This window comes from Megalobrama amblycephala, linkage group LG14, assembly GCF_018812025.1.
Source record: "Megalobrama amblycephala isolate DHTTF-2021 linkage group LG14, ASM1881202v1, whole genome shotgun sequence".
NCBI lineage: Eukaryota > Metazoa > Chordata > Actinopteri > Cypriniformes > Xenocyprididae > Megalobrama > Megalobrama amblycephala.
In genome coordinates, this window is record NC_063057.1 from 31,901,240 (window position 1) to 31,919,693 (window position 18,454).

At 38.9% G+C, this 18,454-nt stretch overlaps 2 protein-coding genes across 2 annotated transcripts; one reads left to right on the plus strand and one right to left on the minus strand.

Moving 5' to 3' along the window:
• Positions 1 to 4: 4 nt before the first annotated feature.
• LOC125244427 (PWWP domain-containing DNA repair factor 3A-like) lies at positions 5 to 777 on the plus strand. The gene is made up of 3 exons (XM_048154513.1): positions 5 to 145; positions 256 to 460; positions 694 to 777. The coding sequence occupies exons 1-3, from the start codon at positions 45 to 47 to the stop codon at positions 775 to 777; spliced, it is 390 nt and encodes a 129-aa protein (XP_048010470.1). The 5' UTR covers positions 5 to 44.
• Positions 778 to 4,606: 3,829 nt separating this feature from the next.
• On the minus strand, positions 4,607 to 8,949 carry LOC125245087. Its single transcript, XM_048155532.1, has 4 exons — positions 8,501 to 8,949; positions 5,391 to 5,441; positions 5,164 to 5,295; positions 4,607 to 4,962 (listed from the first exon to the last, which is right to left on the minus strand). The coding sequence occupies exons 1-4, from the start codon at positions 8,859 to 8,861 to the stop codon at positions 4,682 to 4,684; spliced, it is 825 nt and encodes a 274-aa protein (XP_048011489.1). The 5' UTR covers positions 8,862 to 8,949; the 3' UTR covers positions 4,607 to 4,681.
• Positions 8,950 to 18,454: the final 9,505 nt, after the last annotated feature.

Consider the following 18,454-nt stretch of genomic DNA (forward strand, 5'->3'; position numbering starts at 1 on the left):
GGGACATTACGGACCACTTTACAGGAGTTTTCCAGGATTAACACATGACTTGCCACAACATGTTGTTGCCGAGAGGAACCGAAAGTTATCCAACCAGGCTCTGGTGGACTTCATTGTGGCAAGAGGAACTGATGACCACATTCAGGTACATGCATTTTTTTAACTGCATTCTAAACCAATAGCTTGTTTAGTAAATAAACAACTTACACATACATGTAAATGTTTTTAATGTAATTTTCAATTTTCTCTGCACAGTCCATCATCAGTGGACAAAAAAAATCAACAGTGGCTTGACACTTTTTCCAAGTGTTCCATAAAGAAAGTGCCTGTGCCATTGTTCATTGAAGATCAGGAACAAATTGATATTATCTACACTCACCTGACTTCAATTCTGAACAGTACACCCACACACACCCACAGTGACCAGATCAGATTTATTATGGATGTCCTTTTTCCAGAGGTAGGACTTATGTGTTAGTTGTGCTCAGCATGGTGTCATATTCACATTGTTTTTAATGTCAAATAGTTTATCCATAATGTTAGACCATTGCGTCTAAAAATAAATAGTTTTGTGCTTAATATAGAAAAGGCACTTTTGATTTTGTTGTAAAAAAACAACCCAAAAAACTAAACATGCAAAATGATGCTTGGCTTATTTGGGCTGTGATAAATCTCAAGTTCTTTCTCTGGTAGTCCATCATCTGTGCTCTTGCTGTTGTGGAACATGTGTCCATCTTGGAGGCTGAGGGAGAAATTCCTGCGAGGACCTGTCATTGACGTGAGGTACTGTAAGGATCCTATAAAGGAAATATTTATAATTAACCATTGTTTCTACCACTATGCAACTTTTGCTTTATTTATTTTTATCAGTGAGCGGGAGCACTTTGACAGCAGGATAAAAAAACAATTAAAGAAGAGTGGAAAGCCATAGGAGAGTCTACAGGAGTCATGCAGAGTCTACAGGAGTCATGCTGTTAAGAAATAACCAAGTCATGGTGTTAATAAAATTTTTTTTTTGTGAACAACAATATTGTCTCTTTCTTTTAAATGATCCTTGGAATTTTAGAAAAGGGTTAAATTGTGTTTGTCTTCATAAAATGCTATGTAGGACAATGTTTTGTAGCTGTATGACGACCAATTTTGAATTGTACAGCAGATATTTCATTTAGGATCCATATGATTACACAGTACTGTATATCTAATGGCCTAAATATGGTTAATATCTAAATGTAAGCTTAATATAAATTCACAACATCATATATCAGTCAGTCTCCTGTATATAAAAACAGTTTATAAATAAATATAAATAATACATTTTACAGTAGGTCATAGGTCTGCAGCCTCCCAATATAGTGTTATTCGCCGTATTTCCTTCTCCCCCTACTGGACGCATGAGGAACAACAGGGGCGTAAAACTGCTTGGGGCCTATATCTACCGGCTCCAGGTCTGCAGCCTCCCCATATAGGCTGATTGACTGAACCTACCATAGAAAGAGGAACAAGCCCATCCCAAATATGGTACTCCTTCACCCTGTGTATGTCCCTCTCAATTAAAATTCTCATACGGGCCATAGCCTGGGTCTTCTGTGTGTCCTTCAAGCTGAGCTGACTGTATTTCTTCAGTGGAGGGATGATGAGCGCCACCCACAGGCACTGCCTCCTCTGTGATGTCTCCTGGGACAGGCATCTCCTGAGATTTATCAAGGACAGCAGCCCTAAAATGCTTCCTCGCTCTCTGGTAAACATTAGAGTAGTTGTGTTTTAGGCCAAACATAATGGTGACTGAGTGTGACCTGGATGCATCAGTGAATGGTGAGATATTGAGCACTGTAAGTGAACTTCACACCTTATACCACTGCGAGTATCACTGCAAAAAACTGCTTTTCTTATTTAGTATTTTTGTTGTTTTCAGTCCAAATATCTAAAAATTCTTAAATCCAGATGCTTTTACTAAATACGTAAAATGAATTAAGATATTGTTCTTGTAATCTGGGGAAAAAAAATCAAAATGAAGTGAGTTTTTGATTAAAACAAGCAAAATGATCTGCTTAAGGGGTAAGAAAAATAATCTTGTTTTTGTTTGGGACTGAAACAAGGAACAAGATTTCAGACAGAAACAAGATTATTTTTCTTACCCTATTGGCAGATCATTTTCTTGTCTTAAGCAAAAAGAAAACAAAAATACTAAGTAAGAAAAGCATTTATTTATTTATTTATTTATTTGCAGTGAGCTTCCTCATTCCTGGTCCTGAAGAGCCTCATTCCTGCTATGTTTTTAGTTTCCGTGTGCGTGTTCCCACACACACATTGTGTAATCAGTCTCAGACAAACACTCAAAGAATACAAGTTACAGAGAAGCAAGACAACACCCTTAAAAGTTCAGCAATTCTGTATCCTAAATACTACACTGGTACTGCAGGACTGAAAACTGTGTCCAGTTTCTTAAAGTCACCATGAAATCAAAATGGCCAAATCTTGTTTTTATTGAATATTGCAGTATTCTGAGCTCTGCACAGAAAAAAATATGGAGGCCTCACGGAGCCATCGGATTTCAACTAAAATATCTTAATTTGTGTTCTGAAGATTAACGAAGGTCTTACGGGTGTGGAACGACATGAGGGTGAGTAATTAATGACAGAATTTTCATTTTCAAAGTGATATTTTTTTTACTTTTAAAACTGCATTTTTCAAAAGATGGGCAAAAATCTTACACTAAACCATGTCAAATTATCCATGTTATCCACATGAATGAAAGTTAGAAATCTGGGCCTTTTATAAAGTGAATTTTACATAAAAAAGCCTGTAATGTTCATGCATAAAATGCCTATTTCAAAAAATATTTTTTAATTTATTTATATAAATTTAAAAGAAATCACAAATCCTCCAAAAACTGCACAAATGTTGAGAAAAAACATTAACATATACAGAGTAAAATTACATTGGATTTTAAAAAATATATTATATTGTTACAAAATTACATTTTGTTGCCCGGGGTCTCCAGAGACCCCGAAGACCACGAACGTAACTTTTTTTTTTACACTAACATAAAAACAAGATATCACTCCAATTTTTTTTTATTTGTAGATCTTAAAAGTGTTAACCACTGTACAAAGTCTCATGCTATTTGGACAAAGAGAACATTTTTTTTAATTTGAGCAAACATCATTTGCGGGTCAAAAAGACCCTGAAGACCGCATAAGGGTTAAAAGAATGTTGTGGTTGATAGTGTCAAATGCAGCGCTAAGATCCAGTAACACTAATAGATACAACCACGATCTGATGATAAGAGCAAATCATTTGTAACTCTAATGAGAGAAGTCTCAGTACTATGGTATGGTCTAAATCCTGACTGGAAATCCTCACAGATATTATTTCTTTCTAAAAAGGAACATAGTTGTGATGAAACTGCCTTTTCTAGTATTTTTGACAGAAAAGTGAGATTTGAGATCAGCCTGTAATTGACTAATTATCTAGGATCAAGTTGTGGTTTTTTAATAAGAGGTTTAATAACAGCCAGCTTAAAAGTTTTTGGTACGTATCCTAATGATAAAGATGAATTAACAATATTAAGAAGAGGATCTATGACCTCCGGAAGCATCTCTTTCAATAGCTTAGTTGGTATAGGGTCTAACATACATGTGGTTGATTTTGATGATTCAACAAGTTTAGACAATTCTTCCTCTCCTAAAGCAGTAAATGAATTGATTTTTTCTTTAGGGACACTACAATGCACTGTCTGACACAATACTGTAGTAGACGGTTGCATGGTTATAATTTTCTCTCTAATATTATCAATCTTGCAAGTAAAGAAGTTCATAAAGTCATTACTGCTGTGCTCTTTGGAAACATCAGAAGTTAAAGCTTTATTTATTGTTAATTTAGCCACTGTATCAAATAAATACCTAGGGTTGTGCTTATTTTCTTCTAAAAGTTTTGAAAAACTAGGCAGATCTAGCAGTTTTTAAGGCCTTTCTGTACTCAATCATTCTCTCTCTCCACGAAATGCGAAATACTTCTAGTTTTGTTTTCTTCCAGCTGCTCTCCATTTTTAGGGTAGGCAAGTTCGGTCCTAGAGAGCCGCTGTCCTGTAGAGTTTGGCTCCAACCCTGAAAAAAACCCTCACCTGCCTGTAGCCTTAATAATCCTGAAGAAATTGATTAGCTTGTTCAGGTTTGTTTGATTAGGGTTGGAGTTAAACTCTGCAGGACAGCAGCTCTCAAGGCCTGAACTACCCCTGACCTAACATATCACTGTACTACTGGTTTGTAGGGGAAATATTCATGAAAATATGAGGAAAGGAAAATCTCTTTATCCTCTTATTTATTTATGTAGGATGAAGAGATACAGATCAAGGATCAGTAACAATATATACTTAAAAAGGTATTATTTAACATGATTAGGTTTACTACTTTAACAAATCAATTTTGAGTCACATGTGATATTCATGGGTCCTGTCTGTCTCAGTGATGAAACTCTTTATACAAACTTACATGTACAGACAGATCAGAACTTATGATTATAGTGTATTATACTGACTTTATACAGTAATCTACTGAAAATTTCAAACACACATTAGTCATCATTAATACAGGTTCATATGTTATTGATTCTTCATAATTTTCATCTTAAATCATACGCTGAAGGTTCAGAATTATTGGAATCACATTCTTCAAATCTCCTGTTATCTTAAGGGAAACAGTAGATAACCACTGAAAGTGTTGTGGTTATTATAACTATCATATATCCTCCTGCCAGACCAAAGTCTCACATAGACAACATCTCCAACCTCCAGGATCAACACAACTCCATTTGATGAGTTTAAATCATTCTGAGGCTGATGTTCATGTGCAATAACCACCTTCTGTCCATTCTTAACAATGGATGCAGTTGCTGTAGTTGAGCCATAATTATATACAGAGAATCTGAACATGTACGCTCCTTTCAGTGGGGCTGTGAAAATACCTAAACCAAATAACAAGAGATACAGAATCAGCTGTTTCCTGTATGATTGCTCAATTACCAAACACACTGTGTAATAGTTTTGAAAGATGGCAGATCATTTAATTCTCTTACACATTACACAACTGCAGAGAGGTCTGAATGGAGCAGAAGGTTTTCATTACTATAAACTGAGTTTTATGACTCCATTTCATTGATAATTACCTGTAATTGGGTTGTAGGCGTTCCCTATGTTTGTGAAGACGTTCTTGTAGGTTAGTGTGATTTCAGTGGTAAAAGGACCAATATATCCATCGCCAGATTCCATCAGTGCAGCTGAAAAAGCTATTTCTCTGTCTGTTATTGAAAAACATAAGCAATATTGTGATATATTACTGTATTACACTGAGAATGAATACACTGAATTTAACATCATTCAAGCACACTTTCACCTCTATTTTCCTTTCTCAACTCCACTTGACCCAGAGTAAGATTTGAAATTTCTGTGAAGGAATAAAGATTCTGTTAAATGACATTTACACTGATTATTGTAATAGATAACACAATTTACACAGTATACACTCAACTTTACACTAACATTTACACTATACAATCAGTGTCAGAGGCAGAAAGTGGATGGTGGGTGGATCTCTAAAAGTGTGGGTGGGCCAGAATAATTTGCATCATCCCATGTTTTTTTCAACTGGCGTAATTTGGGAGGGAAATAATATGATGGGCCGTCCCTCAGTGGCATCATTTCACAAAAAGTCAAGGTATGGCAAGTTCAAATTACGTTATTTAATATAACAATACTACATGACAATATCAATTCAAGTAAATCTAGAACGAGATAAGAACAAGACAAAACTGCAGTTACAACATTAACCAACAGCACCAACCAATTACAAAAAAACCCCCTAAAAATAATAATAATAATAATAATAATCACATATTTGGAAATATCTCGATGCACCTGGAAAACGCACTGCATGCGCGTTGCTTCCATTATGAGCGCAGCTGCTGTGTGCCTATTTGAAATAACGAATTTGAGCGACCCTGAGTCCTGTATCGACAACCTGCCATACAAATGGCTTATATCATGGCATAACATAGTAATGACGGGCCCCAGTGCAGCTATTATGATGGGCATCCTGCTGCACAGTTATTTTTTATGAAGCACATACAAGCACACTACTCGCTTGTCTAGGGAACCTTACGCAAATTTGTGCCTAACTTACTTAATTTAGACCAACTAAAATGTATTGTTAGACCAACAATATCTTATCAATTAATTAAGTAATAAAGACATGTATTTAAGAAATTCAATAAAAACAGAATATTGCTTCAGCCTTATTCAAAGGCCATGGAAACATGGGTTCGTTTGTTACGCACTTCAATCCATTCCACACCCGACGTTCTTGGTTTTCTTTCTATTTATTAAATAGTCTATAGGCAATTGGTTGATGAAACACTAATTGAAATTAAGATAGGCCTACAATTTCTACAAAACGAAATTCACTTTAAAGAAAGGCTTACTATAAACAAAACTTAACCTAATGAAGTGGTCAAACTTATAAGCTTCTAAGCTCTGGAACAAACTACCACAAGCGTCTATTCTCTTCAGACCTTTAAACCTGCTCTCAAAACTCACTTATTCACATTATGTTTTGTTAATTGATTGTCTGTCTCAATTTTCCAGCTCTATGCTTGTTTTTGTAAGTTTAATGTAGATTAACTTTCTTTGTCTGTTCCATCTGGTCGATCACATGTTGTAAACTGACTGTAGGCCTACTTAAGTATATAAGACTGTATACTTATGTATTCATGTTATCTAGCAACTTCATGTAAAGCGTCACTGGGTTCTTGAAAGGCGCTAAATAAATAAAACACATTATTATTATTAAACTTATGTCTGACCTGCATGCAACATAGGTGAAATTTAAAAAAAATAATATTAGGCTAAAGCTGAATGGGTAAAATACTAAATTGGCTACATTTTTTATCCCTCTGGCCGACGATCGCGTCGGCGCGTTCTGATGGATTTTCTCCTCATGACAGCTGAAACAACTTAAAACAGGCCTTCCGTCATTTTTGGCGATAGCCTACAGATTAGTGCAAGACTACAAATGGTCTACTTTTATTTGTGCATGCTCACAATAACAACAAAACCTTGTGCTTTTGTAAAATAAAATAAATAAAAAACAGGGTGCGCTTTCAGCTGTCTCTCTGCGAGAATCTTTCTTAAATGTTTCAAAAATGAACTTAAAATAGGCAGGATAAATAACGCTCAGAAATGTAACACAAGTTAACAAGACCTCACAAAGTATGACAGGATGTGAGTAGCTTAAATAGTCCAGAAAATGTGCTGCAGCTGAGTGTGGTGATTACTGATTGGTGAAGTGAGTGCAGGTGATTGCCAGGGAGGATTGTGGGAAATGTAGTCCGGGAATGACTGGGAACGTGACAGTTGTGGCTGTTATCAGTTCTCTTGGCGCTCATGCACATGTGCAGTCTTCACACAGACAATCGAGCGTTTCGTTCTGGTAAAAGCACAAAACCAAATGCACACAACGTGCCCTTGCTCTTGATGTAGCTACAATCACTGATGAACACCTTTTGGTTTTAATGAGGGAAAAAAAAAAAAAAAAAAAAAAAGATATGAGGGCGGATTAGAAACCAGAACCTCAGAAAGACCATTACAATACACGATCAGATTCGGTGAATTTATGTATTTATTTGCTGATGTGAAGAATCTTGGCACTACTTAAATTGTATTAATATTTATATTTATCTTAATATTTATATTAACATAGTCACTTTGTCGCCAGGGCCGCTTGCGATGTGGCAGGGCACACTAAGTTCGTTGCGGGCCTCCCCGCCTCACGGGTCCCAGTGCGGCTGCACTGTCTGTAGTTACACCACTGACATATGTGTACCTTTCAGAAAACCCCTTGCTCACAAATATTACATGCAAAAATTGCATTACCTTGCTTACCTTGTATGGCTGATGTCTGTTCTAAACAAGTCAGAGTCGGCTGGGTTTTGAATTGAAGATGTTGATATCGTCATAAACTCATTTAGCCTATCTGTTAGTTCTCGTTCAAGTGATAAAAGTTGTTACGGCGTCCTGTCATCTTTGTCAAGATATTTTTCTTTATTAAATGCATCATAGATAGTGAGTTAGCCATTTTTTTTTTTTTTTACATAAAAAGGGCGCTGCTGGTTGAAATCCAGATATTTGCACGAAGAACAACAGGCTACTGGCGTGTGACGTAACTGAAGAAGTAGAGACTAATTAGCATTCTTATTAAGAGTTTTAATCGTTTTAATGCATGAAAACAAATCAAATTTAAAAAAAGTTATTGAAGAATTGTTAAATGATAGAAAATTGTTTTATTAAAAAAAATTATGTATTTCCCTGGATCTGACTGGGTGGGCAAGCTGTCAATCTGGGTGGGCCCAGGCCCACCCCACCCGTAGCTCCGCACCTGTATACAATGTATTGCATTGGTGTTTTACTTTGAGGATCATTGATAAATGAGTGAATGTTTTGGTGAAGTACCTTCATTTTTCTTCTTCAGCTCTTCCAGGATAAACGTCTGTTGCGTCTCTAAAGCTCTGTTGATTTCCTTCTGCTCTGTAATGGTGGCGGTCAGTTCTCTGATGTTTCCTTTCTGCTCTGTAACGGTGGCGGTCAGTTCTCTCAGTGCTGCATGGATGTCAGGGATGCCCAGATCACAGTATTGTTGTCTGTCAGTTGAAGCTTCAGCTCTCAAAGTGTCTGTTTGAGGTGGATTCTGTCTTCCGTCCTCAGAGCTGATCTGTTGACTGATCTCATTCTCATTGAGTCCTCCATCTACCTGCTGCTGGACGACAAACACAAAGGTTTCCAACAGCAGCAGTATACATACTAAAGCCTTCATTCTTCACTGATGTTTGTTTCCAGCTCTTGCTCTGTCATCCTCACAGCCTCTCATGTTCCTTTTATAGTGTCCTGATTTACTGTCTTTTGTACTTGATTTATATTGCTTCAGGTAAATAAGTAGTTCAAGTTAATTGTTAATCAGAATCAAAGGAATTTTCCAGCCTCAGTAGATGTTAATCTCCATTGACGATATTTGTGGCACTATGTTGATCTCAACAGAAAATAACTTTGACTCATCTCTTAAAATAATAATAATAATAATAAAATGATATAGATTGTCACACCGCGTTCTGTTATACATGTTTATATCTTACAGTAGTTACCAGGTTTATGTTGTTATGACAAAAAAAGAAAGAAACACTGGTTGTAATTGTACACAAACAAAATTATTAAGTGACATTTGCACACATAATGTTTACATCTTGTGGCTATACTATTTAAACAGTGTGTATTTTAATGTTTGCTGCTTTGCCTATTTACTTCTATTGTAAGTTCCTGATATTTTTTAACTAAAGAAAGAGTTGACATTTATTTCTGTGGTGATTGATATCATACCACAAATATTGTTGATGTAGTTATTTCATTTATGTAATTATTAACCTGATATACAACTTTTCTCAAGGACAAATGACAGATTTTGGGGAAGTAGATATATTCACTCATGACAATGTTTACATTGACTTGTTTTAAAGTATCATAATAGGAGTTGTGTTTTTACCTTTGTTAATTATTACTTACTCAGGTTATTACTTACTCAGAGTCCCTTGTGAAAAAGAAGTGCACTTTAGTATACTTTTATAAAGTGTACTTATTATACAAATAATATACTTAAAAACACACTTAAGTGTGAAGTAAATGTAATGTTTTCAACTAACTAAATCCATATTATTTGTCAATAAATTCAAATTATAGTTTAAATGTATGTTAAATGCAACTAGCTGAACTTATGAGAGATTTTTTGACCCACTTAAGTGGGACTTTAATACATTTTTATATGGACTGGGAAATATGGTAAAAGTGTAATTCTGAATGTACTGACAATGTCACGTAAATAAGGACGGATGCAAAAGCAAGTTAATCTCTTTATTAAGAGCTTCACACACAGGTGGTCAGTCACAGATAAAACACAGTGAACACAGCAGGAGAGTGGTGACGCAGGGACCTCGATGGGCGGTGAGAGTCCAGATGAATGGTGACTGGTGAAGTGAGTCCGTGAAACAGTGCCGTGTAATCCGTGGGTGAAATCCAGAGAACAATCCAAACGAGGAAACAGGAAACAACGACGAGAAATCCAGTCCAAGGAACAAACAACACGAGCAAACACGGGACAACAACACCAGGACTCCAAACAACGATCTGACAAACATGAGATGAAAGACAAGGCGTTATATATGCAGGTGTAATTGCAAACAGCTGCCGCTGATCAGATAATCAGCGGCGACGCCCACACAAACAATCAGGTGACACACTACAGAGCACACAGACACCAGAATGAGACAGCGGATTCATGAACCGTGACAGTACCCTCCCTCCTAGGAACGCCTCACGGCGTTCCCAGAGCTCCTTACCTGTCGATTGTAATCATCGATGAGGGAGTGATCCAGGATGTCCCTGGCAGGAACCCAACTTCTCTCCTCCGGACCGTAACCTTCCCAGTCCACCAAGTACTGGAATCGGCGTCCCCTCCGCCTAGAGTCCAGAATGCGATTGACTGAATAAGTAGGTTCCCCATCTACGAGTCGCGGCGGTGGAGGAACCGGAGTAGGCGGATTAAGATGAGAGTGAAAAACGGGTTTAATTTTGGAAACATGAAAGGCGGGATGAATCCTCCTGTACGCTGGAGGTAATTTGAGTCGGACTGCCACCGGACTAATGATTTTGGTGACAGGGAACGGGCCGATGAATTTAGGAGCTAATTTATTGGCAACGGAGCGGAGCGGAATGTTCTTAGTAGAAAGCCACACTTTTTGACCAACGACGTATACGGGAGGCTTCGACCGGTGGCGATCAGTCTTAGCCTTGGTGCGCGCCCTCACCTGCAGAAGAGTCTCACGGGCTCTGCTCCAAGTGCGGTGGCACCTCTGGACGAAGGCGTGAGCGGAGGGGACCGCGACTTCAGATTCCAGACTGGGAAACACAGGTGGCTGGTAACCTATGCTACATTCAAACGGAGAGAGGCCCGTAGAAGACACTGGTAATGAATTATGTGCGTACTCAATCATAGAGAGTTATTGGCTCCAGGAGGAAGGATTCTTGGACGCCAAACATCGCAACATTCGCTCCAAATCCTGGTTGGCTCTCTCGGTCTGCCCATTGGTCTGGGGATGGAACCCAGAGGAGAGACTGACAGTGGCCCCCAGCAGTCTACAAAACTCTTGCCAAAATTTGGACACAAATTGGGGACCCCTGTCGGACACCACATCTATCGGGAGGCCATGTAACCGAAAAATGTGGTCTACGACGGTAACCGCTGTCTCCTTAGCAGAGGGTAATTTGGTTAAGGGAACAAAAAGAGTCACCTTCGAGAACCGGTCCACCACGGTCAAAACGACCGTGTACCCCTGGGAGGGTGGGAGGGCGGTAACGAAATCTAGCGCAATGTGGGACCAAGGTCTCGAAGGGACAGACAGCGGTTGGAGTAACCCATCTGGAGGTCGATTGGAAGTCTTACCAGTGGCGCAAACCGAGCAAGCCAAAACAAAACTGCGAATGTCACGAGCCATAGCTGGCCACCAGAATCGTTGCTTAACCAAAAACCTGGTCCGATTAACCCCTGGATGACAAGCCACGTTGGAACAATGACCCCATTTGATAACGCAGGACCTTAACCTCTCCGGCACAAACAAACGGTTCGGTGGGCATCCGGGCGGAGGCGTTACCCCTTCTAAGGCCGACAGGACCTTCGATTCGACCTCCCATGTAAGAGTGGAGACCACTAATGTCTCTGGAAGAATACACTCGGGAGTAGACGGGCGTTCGGAAGGATCAAAAATGCGAGATAAAGAATCGGGCTTGATGTTCTTGGAGCCCGGGCGGTACGATAGAGTAAAATCAAAACGTCCGAAAAAAAGTGCCCACCGAGCCTGCCTGGAGTTAAGTCTTTTGGCCGATCGAATATACTCAAGGTTCTTATGATCTGTCCATACGATAAAGGGTACCCCCGACCCCTCCAACCAATGACACCACTCTCCTCATCTCGGCGGCGAGTGCCTGGAACGAGGCGCAGCATGGATCCTGGTTCTCCCACACCGCCGTTCCCCACAAAGCTGCCTTGCCTGTCAGGAGCGTGATCACAAAAGCCACCTTGGACTCCTCCCTCTCGAAGGTGCGTGGCTGCAAAGAGAAATGCAAGGAACACTTGTTCAGGAACGCTCGACAAAAGTTCGGCTCACCGGCATAAGTTTGAGGAACAGGAAGGCGTGGTTCTGGTTGATCCCACCGCTCCGGCGGCGTGGGGGGAACCGGCGGTGAGGGTGGCGCAGTGGGAGCTCGAAGCTGTTGTAGTTGCTGGGAGAGCTCAGACACCTGCGTCACCAGCGCTTGAACTGCGCGTCCGGTGGAAGTTATACTCTCCTGCTGTTGGTCCATACGGGAAATGCTGTGGTTGATGAACTCCGTCAAAGCTGCTGAGCTTGCTGCATCCATAGTTGGTCAGATCGTTCTGTCACGTAAATAAGGACGGATGCAAAAGCAAGTTAATCTCTTTATTAAGAGCTTCACACACAGGTGGTCAGTCACAGATAAAACACAGTGAACACAGCAGGAGAGTGGTGACGCAGGGACCTCGATGGGCGGTGAGAGTCCAGATGAATGGTGACTGGTGAAGTGAGTCCGTGAAACAGTGCCGTGTAATCCGTGGGTGAAATCCAGAGAACAATCCAAACGAGGAAACAGGAAACAACGACGAGAAATCCAGTCCAAGGAACAAACAACACGAGCAAACACCGGACAACAACACCAGGACTCCAAACAACGATCTGACAAACATGAGACGAAAGACAAGGTGTTATATATGCAGGTGTAATTGCAAACAGCTGCCGCTGATCAGATAATCAGCGGCGACGCCCACACAAACAATCAGGTGACACACTACAGAGCACACAGACACCAGAATGAGACAGCGGATTCATGAACCGTGACAGACAAGCAATTAATGTGAACTAAAATATACTTTAATGTCAGTTACATGTACACTATTATATAATTAAACATATTTGTAATTACATTTTTCTAATAATAAAAGTAGCAATTATATTTATATTTAGCAAGTATATTTAAAATCTATTTAAAAATCTCTTAAAGTGTATTTTAATTAAACACTATAATGTACACTTTAAACAACTTGACCTAGTCGTATATAGTTTTCTAGCTATGAATAATAGTGATAATTTCTGAATTACCTAGTTACAGTCAACACAAATGTAAAATTGAAAACCTCCAGATTTATTGACAAAAGAGGGTAACAAGCTCCACTTTAATTTACGGCCCGTAATGTCATACTTATCCCTTAGTTATATGTCATATGTACCCCTTAGTTATAAAATATTTACAGTATAAATAATTTGTTATTTTCCTGGTTGTTACCCCTTTATTCCCAATACTTTACATATTGTTCCCCTATACTTACACATACTTACTGTATAGGTACACTATAATTATTGAAAGTTATGCTGTAAATTCATTGTAATTACGCAGTACTTTCCGGGCTGTAATCTAAAGCGTTACCAAACCTTTTTGTTCATGCACAAGAGAAGCCCAAGAAAAACTACGGTCTGGGCCACAGAACCTGAGTGGCCTGACCCGCCATGGCGTCCCAAAAAACCTGCCCCGCCATGGCGTCCCAAGGAGCCTGACCAGCACTGCCATGGCCTCCCAAATGGCCTGCACCTCCATGGCCTCCCGTCTGGTCAGCACCTCCATGGCCTCCCAAATGGCCTGCACCTCCATGGCCTCCCGTCTGGTCAGCACCTCCATGGCTTCTCAAGCTGCCAGATCCACCATGGCACCCCGCTCAGCCAGTACCGTCCTGGAGACGATCTCCAGGATGCACGCCCTCCCTCCCTGTCACAGTCACCGTCTGTATCATCTTCCCCAGACTCCATTTCCCAGCATCCCTCTGGTTCCTCACCTGCACTCACTCACCAATCACCTGCACCTGAAAGTCATCACCTTTAAAAGCACTCTTCAGCACCACTATTTAAGCCCCATGTACACTCCACCTCATTGTCTGGTCTCGTCAATTTATGTCTCTATGTATCTACTTGCCTTATGGACTACTTACCTGTTACCTACCTATGTCATCCGTCTTCCATGTTCCATCTATTGTCATCCACCATCCGTTGTCTGCCAGCCTTTTTTCCACTCTCCATTCCTGCAATAGAGACATTGGGTTACAATTCCAGCTAAGTTCCATTTCCTACATTCTTCAGTATCTCTACTCACCAGTTATCTCCTCTGCCAGATCCGTGCCTCTGTCTATTAATATACAACCTGTTATTCACGTACCTGTCTGCCTCCGTCTGTGTGGCTGACAAATGTACACTTACAAATGCATAGTTCAGTCACTAAACACTGTCTTGCTAAATGAGAGTTGTGTTGGCTAATGAATCGATCATGCAGTGATATTATCATGATTAAATGCAAACAATGTATTCACTTATTTACATAAGAAGCATGCAAGCAGAATTGACATGATTGCGAGTGTTGACTCACACCTACGAATACTAGTTTCAATCAGTTCACTATGGGAGAAACCTGCGATTTAAACTCCGATGATAATTCAAGTCAGTGGTCGAGTTCACAATCACATTAGATTTCAGTAGTAGTAATAAAATTTATATAAAGCACGTTTCTTTGTAGCTGACTACGCCACAGATTTAAACTAAACAGTTTAAACTAAAACCCCAGGAAAAATATAGAACTCACTAGCCCACAGGTTCTTTTTTACATCGACTGAACAGTGGAAAACATCACCCAAAGAAAAGCTCAAACAAAGACTTTTTTATTACAACTGAATCAAAAAGGAGCAAAAAAGAAGGAAAAGAAAACAAACACTAAAAGTCCAAACTTGGTAAGTTCAATTCAGCCTCTGATAGGCATCTGCGTCACCGAATCGCCAGCTAATCTGCCTTTATTCGTCTGCAGGACGCTGTGCACTCACGTGGCCATAGGCCATCTCACCACATGCAACACACTCACTGCTAGACGCCGGCACAAATTTGACACTCTCGCTCGTTCTCTCGTCGACCAGTTTCCAGATACAACCACATGGTGTTGCCCCCTTACCCTTTCCACCGTGGTTCTTGCTCTCTTGTGTCCCAGTCACAGCTGTCCTTTTATAAGGGAATGTATTTATGCGCCAACTCAACGTCCATCACCAATTTGATGTAATTAGAAGAATGGAGGTGTGGCTTAGGGAATACTGCTTCGAAAAGAAAGAAAAACACCAATACACACAAAAAAAAGAATACACAGCAGTTCCATGTGAACGCGTGCAAACATATAAAAAATACATTGTGCAACACTCAATTTATCCTTCATACCTTCATAACATAAAAATTTATATTTTTTCTGTATTTTAGCAAGCAGTTCTGTTAGATGGAAAATAATGGTCTCTAAATTGATTATTGAATAACACACACTCTTGTCAACATAAGAAATAACTTTATTAATATTACAGGGGTAACCAAATGTTGATTTTGGTCAAATGTTGCAACAATATATTCATTTTTTGTGAAAAATTACAGTTATTGACATACAGGGTAATAATAATACATGAAAAAATCCCTTGAAGTAACTACAAATGAGCATGTAAAGCAAATGACATAAAATTTTTTTTTTAAAAATCAGTGCGAGCTTGCCCCTGCCACACGCAATGTTCTCACCCTTTTCCCCCACCTGTTTGCTTCCCTGATATGTGATAAGGACCCCCTTGAAAACTACATGGTTCATCTCAAGGGGTTTATCCTTGTAATAAACTTGCAGAAGTAGTGACCAAAATGAATCACCTTTTTAAATTACAATTCTGCTGACAATCCAGTGTATTACTACAGGTGTGGAGGAAAGCCTGAAGTACTTGGGTTGAGACTGAAAACATAGATCTTGCATGTCATCATGAAAATACGGTTAAAAATTAGGCAATGTCAAACAATTTAGTAATTTTTGTCTAAGGGTTTCTGTGAAGCTATGCCTGAGCAAACTCTTTTCATGAAATAGTGATAATTAAAACTTTTCTGAAGGACTGAACCAAATTAGCTAATAAAACAGATTATGTCGTATTGTAAACTTTGAAGGTGACTCATTTTGGTCACTATTTTCACATAAAAAGGAAAAACAAACAAAAAAGCTTCTTTTTTATATACGGGGCTTTCAAAGTGCTCTCTGAAAGTAGGCCTGGGATAGCTTGTGGTAATGAAAAGAGAAAATTAAAACTTTGTCTTAGAGCTAAACCAAATACATCATTGGAAAGGTCTCAACCTGGAGAGTAACATATGTCAGTATGAAGGTTCTACATGGCCCCTGCGTTCCAAATACTGATCTTTGAACCTCAGACCATGTTTGAAGTCTTATAATCCAGCAACAAAAAGGTCTACAGACATGGGACAAGCTGTTATAGAGAGCTCTGGACCTCAGCTATCATGTGAGTATAGTCACTATTGGGCACCAACTGGGGGCGCTGTCAAAAATAGCTCACAAGCAATTTTCACCCATTTAACAATTTATTTTATTTTATATATATTCCCACCCTCTAAAACCCCTAAGAGGATCCACAGTTTAATACTGTCAACTTCTAAATATGGGGAATATATCAATATATTTAAAAACTACAATTCCCAGTAGAGACGCGCCAATGAACTTGTTACTAAGCGTTCAAATCAGCGTCCATATTTGAAGTTCGTCCAGTTTATGGTTAAGTTTAGGGTTATAAAAATGTATTTATACTCTATATATCAACAATCCCCTACAGTCGAAGCATACATTCTGCTGCTTTTAGATGATCAGGATGAAAAAATCATGAGGATGTCAGTTCATCGGGGATATTTACCTGTTATTGTTGAACATACCATATAAGGGCCGTCTCAAATGTATTTATAAACTACAATTCCCACAAGAGGCGCACCGTAGAACTTCTTACGAAACATACAAATCAACCACCATACTTGTAGTTCTTCCGGTTTCCAGAGCAGGTATAGGGTTATAAAAATGTGTCTTTACTATGCATATCACCAATCATATCACCAATCTTCTACAGCCGAAGCATACATTATACTGCATTTAGATGATCAGGGTGAAAAATATCGCCAGGATGTCAGTTCATTTGGCGTAGTTTGGTTGGTACTCCAGAAAAAGACTTCGAGTTGTGTTCATCGACGGGAGTTACGCTACAGTTCAAATACAACATTTTTTTTTTTTTTTTTTTGTAATTATGGCCTCCACATGTTTGTTTAGCCCCCTCAGGAATGTAATAAACTGCCGCTGTGCTTATATGTCAGCATTAGGAGCAAAAGTAGGCCAAACAATACCCCAGACTTCCAAAATGTGTGATAGCCTTCTCTACAGATAAAGAGATTCACAATACATCAGTAGTTTTCTTTTAACTAGTGACAAAAACTGTTAATTTATAGTAGCTATAACCATGGCGATCCAGAAAACTATATTTATAATTAAATTATATGCTACCAAAAATTGTAATTTCAAAATAATCCACCTAAAACAATCAAATTTCTCAAATATGCTCAATGTAAGTTGTTTATTATTTGTTTTCTGTCATGATTGTGAAAAATGTCACCATTGTATGTCATTAATGCTGCATCGATAATTGTGATAGTAACTCAGATCATCGTTCTGAGAGAAAACAAGACAGTGAAAAACGTTTTTTCGCCTTTTCTACGTGTAAAAACACCAAGGGAAGCAGGTCGAGGAGATGACGAGAAGACGCCGGATGGCGAATCTATTCATAATTGCACTGATTAAACCCACTGCTTATCACTCAATAAAAGAATCACATTGCTAAGTGTTTTTGAACGTTTTGATTTCATTTGGTTTAATAATTAACATTACCTTTGCAAGTCTGACTCTCACTGCACTCGTGAATAAGCAGAACTTGACTGGGACATTCAAATGCTTAACAAGAAAAACACTTCATGTGACAAACAAACAATTCTGTACATATTTATTAAAGCATACTGTGTGGAGATACGCAAATGAGCCTAAAAAATGAACGCAACACGTTTATATCTTAAACGGTTTCCTCTCATGTCCTCTCAAGAAAACGCTTAATGCACTTAGACTGATATTAAAGAGACCAAATTCTATTTACAAATAAAGCACATGCTGAAAAACGGATGAGACCAAAATATAAACTTTCAGTATCACTTAAAATGCAAGCATTTTATACATTTTCTTCATAACGGTTTTATAAAGGTAGGAAATTGCTTAGTGTGGTTGTCATTTGTTAAAATAAATATAAAAATACATTGTTTTCGTGTCCGTCTGTCCGCTGAATTTGACCCATAATCTCTGATTCTCCTCATCTGTGATCATGGAAAAGGGGAATTACAATGACAAGTTTTAGGCCTACTCAGTATGCTT